Source organism: Sus scrofa, chromosome 2 (assembly GCF_000003025.6).
Source record: "Sus scrofa isolate TJ Tabasco breed Duroc chromosome 2, Sscrofa11.1, whole genome shotgun sequence".
Lineage (NCBI taxonomy): Eukaryota > Metazoa > Chordata > Mammalia > Artiodactyla > Suidae > Sus > Sus scrofa.
The window spans coordinates 9,440,630-9,458,510 of record NC_010444.4 but is presented as its reverse complement, the minus strand read 5'-3'; the positions used below and the strand labels follow the sequence as shown (position 1 = coordinate 9,458,510).

Below are 17,881 nucleotides of genomic sequence, written 5' to 3'. Positions count from 1 at the left end.
GCCTGGGAACCTCCATATGCCACAGAAGCAGCCCTAGAAAAGGCAAAAAAAAAAAAAAAAAAAAAAAAAGACAAAAACCAAAAAAAAAGGCAGTGGATCCAAACACAGACTGTCACTGCCTCCTAAAGGACACACAGCATAGGGCTCCTTTCTAGATGCAGAGATCACAGCTTGATGCCCCAGTGGCTGCAAGAATTGTTGGTTAATGCCAGAGGGACCTTAAGAAGCTGCCTGTGTCACTTCCTTCACTTGGCAGATGAGGGTATTGATCCGTGAAGTCACACAGAGGGGCCCAGGGCTTTTTGTTCCAAGTCCAGGGCACATCCACCCACATTACACTGAAGCTTCATCGAATCTCAGTCCAACTATTTCTGTAGACTTCCCGAGCCCTGGGGGACTCCTCTTCATTACCTGTGGAGGGAAAGAAAGACACCACTGGAATGCTGGCGGCAGGAGGATGCTTCAGACATGGCCATGCGATCTAGCAGGGCAAGCACAGAGTGAGAACGCCATGGAGCATGACGGAGGAGATGGAGTGTGCCAAGCGCCCTGGCAAAACAGCACACCCTGGCAGAGCAGCAGGGAACAGATTCTTCCCCAGAGCCTTCAGAAGGCACCAACCCTTTGGACACCATCTGGAATTTCTGGCCTCCAGAACTGTGAGATGGTGAATTTTTATCATTACTGAGCCCTAGCAAAGTCATATAGATTTTGCAGCGCTTTCTCTGTCAAATGCCTTCCAGTTGTCAAACAGACTTGGATTTTGCAGAACCAAACAGAGCTAGGGCTTCTCCAAAGAATCCAATGATTGTGCAATTGTGAAATGTGAAAAGGACGTATCAGCTTAGTGTTGCAGAGTCATTAGACGGAAGGAGCAGCGTCCAACCACTCATTCGGAAGAGGAATTTCATATACAGTATCTCCTTCAGCCAGGGGCAGAAAAGAGTGCTGCATCCTTAGGGTACAAAGAAGGCAGGACAGCCTGGATGAGATAGTCTGTAACGGAATATTCCGAGATAGACCAGAGAGGTAGCCTTAGAACACAGCAAAGAAATGGAGCTGCAGAGAGAAGCTCCTTACAGACCCTGAAATGAGGAAACCGAGGTTGCCACCTGTGATCTCCACTCTCAGGTCACCTATAAGGGACCAGAGCAGAGATAAGCAAAGGTCCCCAGGCAAGGCAAAAGGAATGTCAGGGTAGCCAACGCTTCCTATCCCAGGGCTGTACAGGGAAGGATGAGTTTTAGTCACCACCTCTAAGTAGTTCCTGTTCCAAAGGAATTGTTCTCTCGACCTGAAACAAACAGAGGGCCAGATACTTTTCCAGCAAAGATGGGTTTATTCGGGGGGTCAACAGAGAATTGCAATTTGGGATTGGCCACCATGGCGAGCTGTGTGCCAGTCCCTGCAAGGCAAAGGCGGGCAGTCGCTCTTATAGAGAGGAAAAGGGAGTTGGGAGGGCGAGTGTAAACAAAGGGTCGGAGGCTTTTCATTGGCTGAGGCTTTGCTAGAAAAGAGGAGTCTTTTTTTTCCCCTTGCTCTTGGGCTCCACTCTCCTTGCGGGGATGCGAGAGCGCCCCCTGCTGGCTTCCCACCTCTCATTACGGTATCTATTAATTTTTTACATCCCTCGGGTGCCTCCCGATACAGGAAGTACGGAGACCTTCTGTATCTACGATCCCTCTGGGAAGACTCTGTTATGAACTGGATACATCAGGCTGGCCTAGATGGCTGTGGTTAACCATTCATTCAACTCCCCAGGCCGATTCCATCAGCAAGACAACCTTCAGATCACACCGTGGCTTCTGCTGTACCTTCGGGAGGAGATGATGCCATTAGCTACCTCGCAGCTGAAAGTGGTCGCACAAGACCCTGATTCTTCACGCTAAACCCTCCAAGAGCTTCCGGGATGATTTCACTCAGTGCCCTGCTCTGAGGGAGATGGCACAGATAACACACAAGGATCTAGTTTGGTGAGTTTTATTCTCCACTGATGGAGAGGCACTCTTTCCATAAGCTCCCTTCTGCACATTTCTTAGTTCCTATAAATGTGTCTATCATTATTAGAGGGCAGCAGAAAAAAAAAAAAAAGGAGTGATTCTTTGAGACTTCACTACATGGACCACCCTCCCAAATAAGACAAATAAGGCTTCGGCGTCCAGCTACAATAGAGGAACCAGTACAGAATAAGGCAGGTAGGAGTTCCCGTGGAGGCACAGCAGAAGTGAATCTGACTAGTATCCATGAGGATGCCAGTTCGATCCCTGGCCTCACACAGTGGGTTAAGGATCCAGCATTTTGCCGTAAGCTATGGTGCAGGTTGCAGACGTGGCTGGGATCCCGCATTGCCGTGGCTGTGTGGTGACTGGCAGCTGTAGCTCGGATTCAACCCCTAGCCTGGGAACTTGCATACACCACGGGTGCAGCCCTAAAAAGCCTAAAGAAAAGAAAAGAAAGTGGGCATTGATATATGAGACCATAGGAAGAGGCAGACTGTAATCCCAGAGAGGAGGGAACATTGGGGTGGAGCCCCACAACCTCTAGTCTCCATCTCCTTGGGGTACAGCCAGCTGGAGCCCCGCTGAGCTGAGGAAGCAGATGTCAAACTAGGGGCAGCTGGATTGACTGGGATCTTCAGAGCCGGAGCAGACAACTGTGGGGTCCTCTACAAAGCAGGGAGGACGTGGAGCAAATGGAAGCGGCATCAGCTGCCTATGGGAATGTACATGGTACAACCACGCTGGAAAACTGTCCAACAGTAGCTTAGAAAGTTACACGTACGCTGGCTCTACGCCTCAACAGTTTGACTCCTAGATATTTATGCAAAAGAAGTGTAAAGAGAGACCCACCAAAAACTTGGCTATAAATGTTCATAGCAGCTTTCTTCATAAGAGCCCCATGCTGGAAATAAATGCAAATGATGAATGAATAGACAAATTGTGGTATATGCATATACTGCATGAGGTATGTATGTATATGCCTTAATACTATTCAGCCATAAAAAGAGAACCAAGCAGTTCCAGGTGTGGCGCAGTGGTTAACGAATCCGACTAGGAACCATGAGGTTGCAGGTTTGATCCCTGGCCTCACTCAGTGGGTTAAGGATCTGGCATTGTCATGAGCTGTGGTGTGGCTGGGATCTGGCGTTGCTGTGGCTATGGTGTAGGCCAGCGGCTGCAGCTCCGACTGGACCCCTAGCCTGGGAACCTCCATATGCCATGGGTACAGCCCTCACAAGACAAAAAAAAAGGAACCAATAGGGATGATTCTCAGAAATATGACGCCAAATGGGAGGAACGAGACACAAAACACACTGTGCAATACAAAACTGCAGGGGAGAAATTTCTGGAAATGTGCTGTATCTTGATCACAGGTGCACACCCTTGCCCAAATTCACTGAACTGGACATTTATAGTCATACAGGAGTCCCCTGGTGGCCTAGAGGGTTAAGGACCTGGTGTTGTCACAGCTGTGGCTCAGGTTTGAACCCTGGCCCAGGAATTTCCCTATACTGTGGGTATGGCCAGGAAAAAAATAAATAAAAATATAGTCATATAAACAGTAAGGTCTTCCTATATAGCACAGGGAACTATATTTCCTCTCCTGTAATGAACCATAATGGAAAAGAATATGAAAAATCATGTGTGTATGTATCATTGAATAATTTCACTGTACACCAGAAACGAACACAACATTGTAAATCAACTATACTTCAGTAAAAAAATTAAAAAATACAATATAGGCATTATCCTGGGGCCCTGTGGCCTAAGGATCCGGCTTTGTCACTGCAGCAGCTAGGGTCACTGCTGTGGCGCAGGTGCGATCCCTGGTCCGGGAATGTCCACATGCAGTGGATGTGGCCAAAATATAAATAAATACAATGCGAAAATATTTTTAAAATTTAAAATATATACAGTCGTATATAATTGTACCTCAATAAAGTCGATTAAAACAAAAGAACAAAGAGGGCCAGCCCCTGGCATTGGCAGCTGATCAGAGGTCCTCCAAGAGAAGCTATGCTAACTCGCACACTCCCTCCTCGAGGAGCTGTTCCAGAAGCTTCTCAGGAGGAGAGTCTACAGCGAGGATCTGACTCCCCTTCTCTCTAGTGTCGCAGTCTTGAGGAAATGATTCAACCTTTCTGAGATGGTTTGCCTCATCCCTAAAAAAGGGATAATGCTTTTTTTCCAAGAGCTGTGGAGAGGGTTCAAAGATTTATAGCAGTGTGGTTCATAACAGCAGAAATTGGGGGGGAAAAAACCCATATCCCAAATAGCCATCATAAGTAGAATGAATTAAAACACAAAATATTCATAAGTTGTACTTTTTTTCTTTTTGTCTTTTGTCTTTTTAGGGCCTCCCCCCGTTGGCATATGGAGATTCCCAGGCTAGGGTTTGAATCGGAGCTACAGCTGCTGGCCTACACCACAGCCACAGCAACACCAGATCCGAGCTGCATCTGCAACCTACACCATAGCTCACGGCAATGCCAGATCCGTAACCCACTGAGCAAGGCCAGGGATCGAACCTACATCCTTATGGATGCTAGTCAGATTTGTTTCAGCTGAGCCACAACGGGAACTCCATTTGATTTTTATTTATGTATTTATTTTTTAATGGCCACAACTGTGGCCTGTGGAAGCTGTGGCTGTGGCAACATCAGATCCTTTAAGCCACTGTACCGGGCTGGGAATCGAACCCACACCTCCACAGCGACCCAATCCACTGCAGTCAGATTCTTCACCCACTGCACAACAGGAGGATCTCCTCCTAAGTTGTACTTTTGTACAGCAGCAATAAGAATGAAGGAGTTCTCGTTGTGGCTCAGCGGTAATGAACCTGACTGGTGTCCATGAGGATGCATTCAATCCTTGGCCTTGCTCAGTGGGTTAAGGATCCAGTGTTGCCTTGAGCTGTGGTGTAGGTCCTAGACACAGCTTGGATCTCATGTTGCTGTGGCTGTGGTGGCTGCAGTTCCCATTCTACCCCTAGTCTGGGCATTGCCATATACTGAGGGTGCAGCCCTAAAAAAATTGGTTTTAAAAATGAATGAAGGAACCAGAGCCATGAACAACAGAATGAATAAATCTCACATAATATTGAACAAAAGGCGCCCAACACAAGAGCAAACTGTATAACATTTTATTTTATATTTTATTTATTTATTTATTTATTTTGTCTTTTTGCCTTTTCTAGGGCCGCTTCCCACGGCATATGGAGGTTCCCAGGCTAGGGGTCAAATCCGAGCTGTAGCCACCGGCCTACGCCAGAGCCACAGCAACGCTGGATCCAAGCCGCATCTGCAACCTACATTACAGCTCACGGCAACGTCGGATCCTTAACCCACTGAGCAAGGCCAGGGATTGAACTCACAACCTCGTGGTTCCTAGTCGGGTTTGTTAACCACTGTGCCATGACGGGAACTCCACATTTTATTTTTTTTAAGGCTAACAAAACTATAATGGTGAGAGATGCATGTTTTGGGGGTGGTAAAACTGTACAATAGTCCCCCCTTATCCATGGGGGACAAATTTCTAGACCCCCACTGGATGTCTAAAACCTCAGTACCAAACCCTATATATTTCAGGTTTTTCCCTATACATACACACCTACAATAAAGTTGAATTTATAAATTAGTCACTGTGGAGTTCCCATTGTGGCTCAGCGGAAACGAATCTGACTAGCATCCATGAGGACACAGGTTCCATCCCCGGTCTTGCTCAGTGGGTTAAGGATCTCACATTGCTGTGGCTGTGGTGTAGGCAGGCAGTTACAGCTCCGATTTGACCCCTAGCCTGGGAACCTCCATATGCTGCAGGCATGGCCCTAAAAAAGACAAAAAATAATAAGATAATATATAAATTAGGCACTGTAAGAGATTAACAACAAATAATAAAATAGAATCATTATTACCATATATGGTAATAAAAGTTATGTGAATGTAGTCCATCAGTCTGTCTGTCTCTTTCTCTCTCTCAAAAAATGTCTTATTGTACAGGAAGTTCCCGTTGTGGTTCAAAGGTAAGCAGGTTTGATCCCTGGCCTCGTTCAGTGGGTTAAGGATCCGGCACTGCCTTGAGCTGTGATGTAGGCAGTAGACGTGGCTCAGATCCCGAGTTGTTGTGACTCTGGCGTACGCTTGGCAGCTGCAGCTCTGATTCAACCCCTAGCCTGGGAACTTCATTTTGCTGTAGATGCGGCTCTAAAAAGCAAAAAAAAAAAAACAAAAACAAAAAAACCCAAAACAAAACAAAAAACAACTTTATTGGAGCTCCCGTCATGCTCAGCGGTTAGTAAACCCGACTAGCACCCATGAGGACGAGGGTTAAGGATCCAGCCTTGCCGTGAGCTGTGGCGTAGGTTGCAGATTCGGCTTGGATGCCCCATGGCTATGGCTGTGGTATAGGCCGGCGGCTGCAGCTCTGATTGGACCCCTAGCCTGGGAACCTCCATATGCTGCGGGTGCTGCCCTAAAAAGACAAAAAGGACAAAAAAAACAAAAAAACACCTTATTGTACAAATTTAATGTCCTTTCTATCTTGATGAAGCAGTCGCTGTGCGCCGTGGCCATAACCTTTGCAGTTTGAGTGACTGCAAACCTATCAGGAGTTTCTTTTTCCTTCTTCACAATTTCACAGAGAGAAGATTCATTCTTACCGTAGATTTTAGTAACCTCAGGAACTTTCACCTTAAAGAAAGCAGTTACAGCTTCTCTTTGGCATATCCATTTTTTTCTTTGTCTTTTCTTTCCATTCTTCCTTCCTTTTCTTTTCTTTTGGCCGCCCTGCAGCATACGGAGTTCCCAGGCCAGGGATCAGATCCAAGCTGCAGTTGCAGCAAATCAAATCCTTTAACCCACTGTGCTGGGCCGGGGATTATACCTGTGTCCTGGTGCTGCAGAGACCACCGATCCTGTTATGCCACAGTAAGAACTCCTTATTGGAGTTCCCGTCATGGCGCAGTGGAAATGAATCCGACTAGGAACTATGAGGTTACGGGTTCAATCCCTGGCCTTGCTCAGTGGGTTAAGGATCCAGCGTTGCCACGAGCTGTGGTATAGGTCACAGATGCATTTCGGATCTGGTGTTGCTATGGCTGTGGCGTAGGCTGGCAGCTGTAGCTCCGATTCAACCCCTAGCCTGGGACTCTCCATATGCCAATGGGTGCCGCCCTAAAAAGCAAAAACAAAAACAAAAAAACAACAAAACTCCTTATTGCCAGCATCATTCTCTGGCACTCTGGGGCCATTATTAAGTGAAATAAGTGTTACCTGAACATTAGTACTGCAATTATCTCCACAGTTGATAGGAAAACCATGTCAGTGACTAATGGGCAAGATACACTGGACAAGGGATGATTCTTGTCACCAGCTGGATGGAGCAGGTACAATTTAAAATTTGTGAATTATTTATTTCTGGAATTTTCCATCTAACATCTTTAAAGTGCATTTGACCTGGGTAACTGAAGCCGCAGAAAGTGAAACCACAGATGAGAGGAGACTGTGTGCAATACAATGATTACCATACCTTTTTTTAAAGCATTACTTTAGGGGAGATGGCACTTGGGGGAGTGTGGTTTCTAGGAGGCTGGAGAACAATGATTTTTTTTTTTAATTTTTATTATAGCTGATTTGCAATGTCCTGTCAATTTCTGCTGTACAGAAAAGTGACCCAGTTAGACATATTCTTTCTCTCACATTATCCTCCATCGCAAATGTTTATTTCTTGACCTGGGGGATGTTTTTTAAGGAATGATTATACACAAACACACACACACACACACACACACACAATAATAAGCTATATATCTCTGTTTCCTGCCCTATTTTAGATGTGCACTACATTTCACAATTAAAATCTAAAAAAGGGGAGTTCCCGGCGTGGCACAGCGTAAACAAATCCGACTAGGAACCATGAGGTTGAGGGTTTGATCCCTGGCTCGCTCAGTGGGTTAAGGATCCGGCGTTGCTGTGAGCTGTGGTGTAGGTGGCAGACAAGGCTCAGATCTGGCGTTGCTGTGGCTGTGGTGTAGGCTGGCAGCTACAGCTCCGACTTGCCCCCTAGCCTGGGAACCTCCATATGCCGCGGGTGCGGCCCTAAAAGGACAAAACAAAGAAATAAAATGTAAGAAAGGAAGGAGGGAAGGAAGGAAAGAAAGGAAAGGAAAATGAATCCCTTATTCAGGAAAATGTGAAGTGTCCAAGATGCCAGGACCCGCCCCCAGGTCCAACCACCAAGGGCAGCATGAAGCCCCCGCTAGGGTAGCCTATCCTCCACTGGTCGCCAGATCCTCGAGCACATGCCAAGAGTAACATCAGGAACCTGCAACTTTGCGCTTTGCAGCTGAGCGCTGAGGCTCCCAACCAGCAGAGTCCCACCATCTGCGCCTGCGCCACCGTGCCCGTGGCAGTCTCAGTTGCGCACGCGCAGTCTGTCTCGCTGGGCTTTACAGCTGGACGGAAGCAGGGGCTGCTGACTGCTGCCCCGGGGGTAAAGGAGCTGACAGTGGAGCTGCAGTCAGGTGTTCCCGCGACTAAGCTGCAGGTTCCTAAAGGGGTACCCTTGTTTAGTTCCAGAAATGTAGTTCTGGCATAATGGTCAGCAGGCTTCTAGAAACGCTAGACAGTAAATGCTTTAGGCTTGGTGGGCCAAGAGGCAAAATGTAGAATGTGAGTTAGGTATCTACAGAACAAGAGAGGAAACAAATACCTACAATTTAAAAAATTGATGTACTTCAGGAGTTCCCGTCGTGGCGCAGTGGTTAATGAATCCGACTAGGAACCATGAGGTTGGGGGTTCGGTCCCTGCCCTTGCTCAGTGTGTTAACGATCCGGCGTTGTAGTGAGCTGTGGTGTAGATTGCAGACGCGGCTCGGATCCCGAGTTGCTGTGGCTCTGGCATAGGCCGGTGGCCTCAGCTCCGATTGGACCCCTAGCCTGGGAACCTCCATATGCCGCAGGAAGTGGCCCTAGAAAAGTAAAAAGACAAAAACCAACAAACAAAACTGATGTACTTCAGTTGAAAGGTATAGGCCGACTCATAACCATGGAATTCTGTTTTGAGGGTAAAGGTGGGGTGTGGAGGATAATATTGCCTTGATTTGGCCCAGAGTTAGTGCTCCTCATCATTAAAACTCGATTGCCATGTTCATCTGTTAATGCAGGTCTACACTGAGATTTTTACCCACTTCCTTCTTTTCACACCATATGTCCTGCCAAATACTGATATCTGCCGTGAGCCTATGATTCCCGGGGATCATATTCAGCACCAGCAAGGCATTTATAGAATCCTATTAGATTCTTCCTCTTGGTATTTGCATTTTAGTAAATCATCACATTGCAGATTAATCACTTCCAATTGGAGATCAGGTGGAAGCTTCCAAATGGCCCAGTTGAATGGATTTTTGAAATAATGAGATTTCCTTTGTATTTGCATCAGTCTGAAAAACCAGGCTGGAAGTACAATTTGAGCTTGGAAAGGTATCCGTTGCAAATTTGTGTGGGAATGGGGATGCAGATTCTTCTTTAACATTTGACCAGACAGGAAGTGTACAAGCAACTTGGCTTTACCTGTGACTCAGACAATATTAATTGTCATCAAAATGATTTCACTGCGTTATAAATTTGCATATAAGTGTTGTTTTGCCTTGTATTTTTTTTGGTCTTTTTGCCTTTTCTAGGGCTGCTCCCTCGGCATATGGAGGTTCCCAGGCTAGGGGTCTAACCGGAGCTGTAGCCACTGGCCTACGCCAGAGCCACAGCAACACAGGATCCGAGCCACGTCTGCGACCTACACCACTGCTCATGGCAACACCAGATCCTTAACCCACTGAGCAAGGGCAGGGATCGAACCTGCACCCTCATGGTTCCTAGTCGGATTCGTTAACCACTGAGCCACGACGGGAACTCCCGTGCAGTTTATTCTTTAAAACAAACAAACCAACAAATAAAAAACCCCAGCAATACTAATACTATAGGGATGCTGGCTGGATTCTGGCCTGTAGGTAGATGAGACACTCCAAGCCCATAGGCTGGGCCAGGGACTCCCTAACTTAAAGAAGGGATGGCCGCATAGCTAACATTCCTGAGATTCTGGTTACACGTTACCCAGTTCTTCTTCCTGGTCCTGAAAATCTGTAGTCCTCTAGGCAGGCACCACGGTTCTGCCTGGTTTGGGGTTACATGGCTGCCCTTGGCTCAGCAGTCAGAGAAAAATAAATTTTTGATTTTTGTTTGTCCTTCAGACCTCAAGTTCTATCATTGACTACAGCAATACCCCAGTCCCATATCGTGTTCTTCAAACCGAGAAACACCTCCCCCACTGAGGGGTCCAAGAAAAGAAAAGACTCTCTGAGAGTTTTAAGAGAGTCAATTTCATATTCCCTTAGATATGCCCTAAATGTTCTTTCTTTTTTTGCCTTTGTTTTTTTAGGGCAGCACCTATGGCATATGGAGGTTCCCAGGCTAGGGGTTCAACCGGAACTGTAGTCACTGGCCTACGCCAGAGCCACAGCAACTCGGGATCCAAGCCGTGTCTGCAACCTACACCACAGCTCACGGCCACGCCAGATCCTTAACCCACTGAGCAAAGCCAGGGATCGAACCCCCAACCTCATGGTTCCTAGTCGCATTTGTTAACCACTGTGCCACGACGGGAACTCCTATTGATGTCTTTTTCCCTCTTCTCCCCAGCCTCTAGCAACCACCACTCTGTTTTCTGCTTTATGAATGTGACTACTTTAGATACCTCGTATAAGTGGAATCATGCTTTTTTTTTTTTTTTTTTTTTTTTTTGTGACTGGCTTATTTCATTTAGCATAATGTCCTCAAGGTACATCCAAGTTGTAGCAAGTGGCAGGTGGCAAGATTTCCTTTTTTTTCTTCCTCTTGCAGTCAAATCTGCTGCCTATGGAAGTTGCTGGTCTAGGGGTCGAATCAGAGTTGCATCTGTGGCCTATGCTGCAGCTTATGGCAACACTGGATCCTTAAGCCACGGAGTAAGGCCAGGGATCGAACTGCATCCTCATGGTGAGGTTTGCAATTGGCTGAGCCCTAACAGGTACTCCCAAAGATACAATTTTATTTATTTATTTTCTTGGCCATGCCTACTGTAAGCCGAGCTCAGAGAAAAAGAGAATGAGTTGGGTGTTCAGGCAAAGAGAAGAAAGTTTGTTATAGGGGAAAGGGAGAGGGTGACAGACCCTTGAGAAGAGCCAGCCCCCCACCCTTCTCATGGGGCCTTCTTAGACCCCGTGGATGGGAAATAGGATTCCCTGAGGCGGGGGTGGGGGGTGGGAGAAGGTTAGTTATCTTTCGCCTGCAGCTGAACTCTGATGGTCACGTAGTCGTGAGAAAGTCAGAGGTGTCTCATGGTAGGGTGGTCTCATAATCCTGAGAAAGCGGGAGGTGTGTGGTGTCCCACAGGGAAGGGGGAAGGGTCTCACAGTCTTGGGAAAGCAGGCACCAGCAGCGAAAACAGGATGTCGCCTGAGCAAGGTGGTCAGTCTCATGAGTCAGCATAAAGAGCCATTTTAACAATGGGCCCCCACGTAGCCCCTAACACCTAGAGCATGCAGAAGTTCCAAGGCCAGGGATCGAACCCATACCACAGAAATATTAATGCTAGATCCTTAACCACTAGGCCACCAGTTAAGAACCGGATTTCCTTCTTTTTAAAGGCCTAAAGATATTCCACTGTATGTACATACCACATTTTTTTTTAATCCATTCATCTATGGACATTCAGGTTGCTTCCACCTCTTGGCTCTTATAAACAATGCTGCCAATGAGCAAGGGTGTACAAATATCTCTTTGAGCTTTAACTGTCTTATTTCACAGGTGATGGCAACCCTAACTCACAGAGTAAAGTGACTATCTAAACCGGCATCTCCAAACAATGGCAATCCTGAAATTTTGGATAATTTCTTGCTGATGGAAGGCAGCTCTCTGCACTTGTAAGGTGTTTAGCAGCTAGGCTGGCCTCTAGCAACTAGATATCAACAGTACCCCTTGCTCCTTCAAACAAACCAAAATCTATTTATTTACACATTGCCAAATTGGGGGTGGGAGGGCAAAACTGCCGCAGTTGAGAACCAATACTCTAAAGAAACACGCGGGTCCAGCATAAGCAGGACCCAGACTGCTGTCACCCCAGAAATGATGGCGGGCTCTACAAAAAGCCAAACTCCAGTGCGACGTACAAAGCATTTTCTTTTTTCAACAAAGCATTTTCTCAAAAGTGGCGGCACAGGTAAGGACGTCACCCCGCAGAGCTGTCAACGTTGGGGGAAGAAAGGGCAAAGCAGAAGAGCCACCTCCCACCCTACCCTATCCCACCCCCGCAACTAGAGCACGACTTCCGGCCCTCGTCTAAGGCCGGACGCCCCGCCCAGGCCCGCGGGGCCCTCGCAGTGCACGCTGGGATTTGAAGTTCCGGCGTGCGAGATCTTACCTGCGCAACTCCCACAGCCGGCTACCTCCTCTCTAGGCCGCGCGCGGCCTCTCCCGGAAGCTGAGCGGGTTAAAGTTTCAACACTTCCTTTCCCCGCCTCTTAGTCCCGCAGATTGCCTGTCGAAGTAACCAATAGGTGGCCTGACTGTTGCTTCCTTTTACTTGATTGGCTTAGATTTTTGCAGCCGCCCAGACAAACTTGCTAGGGATTGGTCGAATCTTCAGTTTTGAAAATCGTAGAGTTGGCCCGCGCTGCACCGCCCGGTGGCTTCCCTGCAGCCGCGAGCCCTGGAGGCCTGGAGCGGTGGGACTTAGGCGGGCTAGGGTGTGTGCTGGGAAGGTCGCCGGACTTGGATCGGAGCAGCACTTCGGAGACGCCGTGCAGTCGAGTGAGTGCGCCCGGGCGGCCGGCGGGGGTGCGGGGTAGATAGCGATTTGTTACCCCTCCGGCCAGTCCCGGAGTGGGGGGCGTGACCCCCCCACTCCCCGCTGCGGCCTGGCAGGGAACGCATTACCTCTTCCAAGTGACGAGGTGACCTGCTTTGGTTCTGGGGCTTGAGACGACCCTCACCCTTCACCCGAGAGAATAACCTCATCCCCTCCCCTCCCGTGCTTAGCATCTTCTATGCCTAGGAAGCCCTTTGTTCACCTGGGCGCGCAGAAAGTGCACACCCGCCGGGTCGTGTGACGGGATTATGCCAGGTGGCATTTCTGTACAGTTAACCCTCGCTCGATACCTCTGCCATCAGCTGGGCAACATTTTAGACTGACCATTTCCGGGGGCCAGTGCTGTCCCTGATCCTGTCACTCTCCAAGCACGTTCGCTGTTCCACTGTGTCCTTCTCTGGGGAGCTCAGAGCCAGAACTGGGCGCCTGCCTTTCTGAGACTGAAATGGAGTAGGAGGCAAAGGTTTGTGGTTAAGAGCGCAGTTTAAATCCAGGCCCCACCCCTGACTCACCGGCTGACTTTGACTTAACTTATCTTTGCCTCAGTTTCCTCATCTGCATAAAGGTCTTCTTGAGGTTGTGGTGAGGAGTGAAATGATAAGCCACCCCATCGTGGAGCAGGACTCTTTAAAGAAAGCTGCTATTGTGACCTTCCTTCACTGAGATGCAGTTGCAGGGGTTAGGTGTCTGACTTCCTGCACCCTCCAAAGAACAGGCTTTGTGGCAGAGAGTGATGGGGGCTCTCGTCTGGCATATGATGTGAGAGAAGAATTGGGAGAGGAAGATGAGCTCCCTTTGCCCTTGGTGGGATGTAGGATGCTCTGGGTTTGTGCTCAGGTTCTTACAGGTGCTGAAGAGGCCTTTGCTGCTCTTCCCAGGACCCTCATTCTCACGCTGAGTCCTCCTTTCTCAGGATCACCTCTGATCTAATGAAAGTGACCCTGTTTTAAATACCCAAGCAGAGGCTGCTGAAAACAGACTTCCTCATGGAAGAAGCACTTTGTGAAAGAAGCTCTCACCCACTTTTGCCATTTTGAACAAATATTTTCAAAACAGCAAGTTGTGGGGAGTTCCCGTTGTGGCTCAGCAGGTTAAGAATCTGACTAGTAGCCATGAGGATGCGGGTTTGGCCCCTGGCCTCGCTCAGTGGGTTAAGGATCTGGCGTTGTCGCAAGGTGTGGTGTTGTAGGTCGCAGATGCGGATTGGTCCAGCATTGCCATGGCTGTGGTGTAGGCCGGAGCTGCAGCCCCTAGCCTGGAAACTTCCCTATGCCACAGGTGTGTCCCTAAAAAAAGGAAAAAACTAATAAAATCAAAAAAATTTAGCAGTTTGTTGCTTTTTGGAGCAACAAACTCTTTTGTCTTCCTAAAATGATTTTCTCTTTCCTGGCCTCAAACTGGGCTCCTACACTTAGTCAGGGCTGAGCTCGGAACAGAGGGGCTGGGGGGAGCCAGAGGGATGGCAGCAGAGAGGCTGTGCCCGTGACTGGCTCTGCCCAAGGCCTCTGTGATCCTGCCCAGCTGGCCCTGCCCTGATTAGTGCTGTCCTTGGCATCTAGGCGTAGGGCTTTGGACAAGGATGGCATGTCCTAACCTGTGTAGAATGAATGCATGTGGTGTCCCTGTGTGTGTGTGTGTTGTGGGGGAGTGGGGGAGAGTGCCTGTAAGATGTTTATTTCGAGAGTATAGTGATAATAGATGGATTAATTCATTCAACAAGTATCCCTTTTGTACCAGGCACTGTGCGGGGCTCTGGGCTTTCAAAGCTACCAGCAAGACAGACAAGGGCTTGCCCTCAGGGAACAAACGTTTAAAGGTCAGAGACGGGCAGTTAAGCAGAAACAAAGTTACCCAAGTGCCATGAGAATTGAACCTGATTGTGGCTGGGGGTCAGGTCCTCACTGAGTTGCTGAGAGCCACATGATGAGGAATGAGCTATATAAAATAGGAGACAGAAGGTTCCAGACAGAGGGCAGAGCTTGCTCAAGGGACAGAGGCTCACGTGCCCTTTCTGGTGAGGCTGCAACAGGACCTGATATTAAGTTCTACTTAAGGAGTCCCCGGAGTTCTCATCGTGGATCAGCAGTTAATGAACCCGACTAGTATCCATGAGGATGCAGGTTCGATCCCTGGCCTTGCTCAGGGGTTAAGGATCTGGCATTGCCCTGAGCTGTGGTGTAAGTCGAAGATGCGGCTCAGATCTCTTGTGGCTGTGGCTGTGGTGCAGGCCGGCAGCTATAGCTCTGATTCAGCCCCTAGCCTGGGAACCTCTCTATATGCTGCGGGCGTGGCTCTAAAAACACCAAAATAAAGGAGCTCCCATCTTAGGTGGGTGGAGGCTGAGCTGTGCATGGTTCTTGGTTTTGAAGCTGCAGTTCGGGGTGATGGGTCACTGCCAGGGCATGAGACGTGCAGTCTGTAATTGCGGCTTATGAATGTTTCCCATTCATGTGTTCTTTCATTCATTTCCCATAGTCGGGATATTTACTGATCCCCTGCTCTGACCAGAATAGATGCTTCTTCCTTGCCTGGGGTTTTGGTGATGATTTTATAACTGAGTCTTAAGGAGAATACTGGAGTTGCTAGTTTTTTTTTTTTTTTTTTTTTTTTTCTTTTTTTTTTTTATTGCTCAAATGAATTTATCACATCTGTAGTTGTATAATGATCATAACAATCCAATTGGAGTTGCTAGCCTTTTAAGAAATTAAGAGAAGACATAGAAAACACACATACAGTTAACAAAGGGGAAAAGCAGGGAGGAATAAATGAGAAGTTTGGGATTAAAATATACACACTACTGTATATAAAATATGGCATTCCCCTTGTGGCTCAGTGGGTTAGGACCCAACGTAGTCTCCGTGAGGATGGGGTTCATCCCTTGGCCTCAGTCAGTGGGTTAAGGATCTGGTGTTGGCTGCAAGCTGCCGCATAGGTCGCCCATGTGGCTCAGATCCGGTGTTGCCACGGCTGTGGTGTAGGCTGGCAGGTGCAGCTCTGATTCAACCCCTAGCCTGGGAACTTCCATGTACCGCAGGTGTGACCATAAAAAGAAAAATAAATACATAAAACAAAACAAAATAAACAGCCAACAAGGACCTACTGTAGAGCACAGGGAACTATAATCAATATCTTGTAATAACCTATAATGGAGAAGAATCTAAAAATAATACATATGCGTATAACTGAGTAACACCGCTGTATACCTGGAACTAACCCGATACTTATAAATCAATTGTATTTGAATAAACCTTTTTTTTTGGTCTTTTTGCCTTTTCTGGAGCCGCTTCTGCAGCATATGGAGGTTCCCAGGCTAGGGGTCTAACCAGAGCTGTAGCCACCGGCCTACACCACAGCCACAGCAACGCGGGATCCGAGCCGCATCTGCAACCTACACCACAGCTCACGGCAACGCCGGATCCTGAACCCACTGAGCAAGGGCAGGGACCGAACCCGCAACCTCATGGTTCCTAGTCGGATTCGTTAACCACTGAGCCACTACGGGAACTCCCTGAATAACCATTTTAAAAATTAAAAAAGAAATTAAGAGAAAACTCATTTTGTATTTTCCATCATCTGATATTTCTAGATAAGTTTTCTTAAAAAGGGGACATTGTTTATCCCTCCCCTCGTGCACTCCCTCGTCCGTTTCTAGGGCATTTCATCTCAAGGGGTGGGGGGCTCCTTAGAGAAGAACCCGTCTCTGGATCCCCACTTTCTTACCCGCTCCTTTGGAAGGCAGAACCTCTTCCATTCACTGGCCTCCTGAAGAGGCAGTTGGATTCGATGTTCTTTGGCCTGGGGTCAGCTCGTGTGCACCTCAGGGTGGCCGTGGCCTGGCCCTCCCTCACCCTGGGGGGGTCAGGGGGGACCCCATAGGCAAGTGAGCAGAGGCCTGTGTTTGGGCAGGTCCTGCCTGATGGGACCACAGTTCCTCCTGATCCGGGAAGGCAGGTGGCCGTGCCCTGTCATTTAAGCCCCAGAGAAGGCCATTTGTAAGGAGGGCCATTGATACCAAAATTGGCTGGGCAGAGTGGACTTCTGGGGACAGTGTGCTGGGGGTTGGGGTGGGGAGGGGGAGACGTTTGAAGATTCAAGCCCTGAGCGCCCCCGTCCCTCGTCTCTGCTTTCTCCAGACAGAGCCACCATGGGGACCACAGCCCCAGGGCCCATTCACCTGCTGGAGCTGTGTGACCAAAAGCTGCTGGAGTTTGTCTGCAACGTGGACAATAAGGACTTGGTGTGGCTGGAGGAGATTGAGGAGGAGGCCGAGCGCATGTTCACCAGGTACGGGCAGGGGGCGCCAGCGGGAGGCCTTGGGGACCCAGCAGCCCCACTTCCCCACTGGACAAGCAAGACAGGCTGCCTGCTGAGTGCCCAGTATGCTGGGGACTAGGGTGACGGGAAGAGGAGGACAGGTGTTGGGCTGCGCCTCGGAGGGTGGGGCTGCCTGGCAACCTTGCTCCCCTGCCATGTCTCTGGCACGAAGCTCCGAGTGCCCAGCGGTGACTCCAGTATGGCCTTGGAGAGCTTGCTTGGTGCTGGTCACCCCAGCTTGACCTGTCACTGCCGGGAAAGAGGCAGGTGTCGTTCAGGGTCGGGGCGGGGGGCCAGTAGTTTCCCGGCAGCCTCAGTCAACCGTCCCCCTCTGTGTACCAAACAGAGAATTCAGCAAAGAGCCCGAGTTGATGCCCAAAACACCTTCTCAGAAGAACCGACGGAAGAAGAGACGGATTTCTTACGTTCAGGACGAAAACCGAGACCCCATCCGGAAAAGGTAGGAAGGGCCGGAGGCTACCTCCAGCCAGGGGAGCGTCAGGTGGGCAGGTGGGCCTAGAGGCTTGGTGCCCGCAGGGAGGGTTGGATTGGCAGGTGTTCTTTGGGAGCAGGAGCAGTGGTGGCTCCCCTTTGTGCCTCGCTGATGGGGAGGGAAGCATGGTCAAAGCCTGTGGAGTCCAGAGCTTGTGTGGAGTGGGAGGTGGCATGTT

The 17,881-nt window shown here is 48.8% G+C and overlaps 1 protein-coding gene across 1 annotated transcript in view; it reads left to right on the top strand.

Annotated features, from left to right (window-relative positions):
• Window positions 12,686-17,881, top strand: part of INCENP (inner centromere protein) — a 33,884-nt gene continuing 28,688 nt past the window's right edge. Inside the window, 3 exon segments of the mRNA XM_021082921.1 lie at window positions 12,686-12,838; window positions 17,030-17,180; window positions 17,557-17,670. Coding sequence (XP_020938580.1) covers window positions 17,041-17,180; window positions 17,557-17,670 — 254 coding nt within the window. The 5' untranslated portion in view covers window positions 12,686-12,838; window positions 17,030-17,040.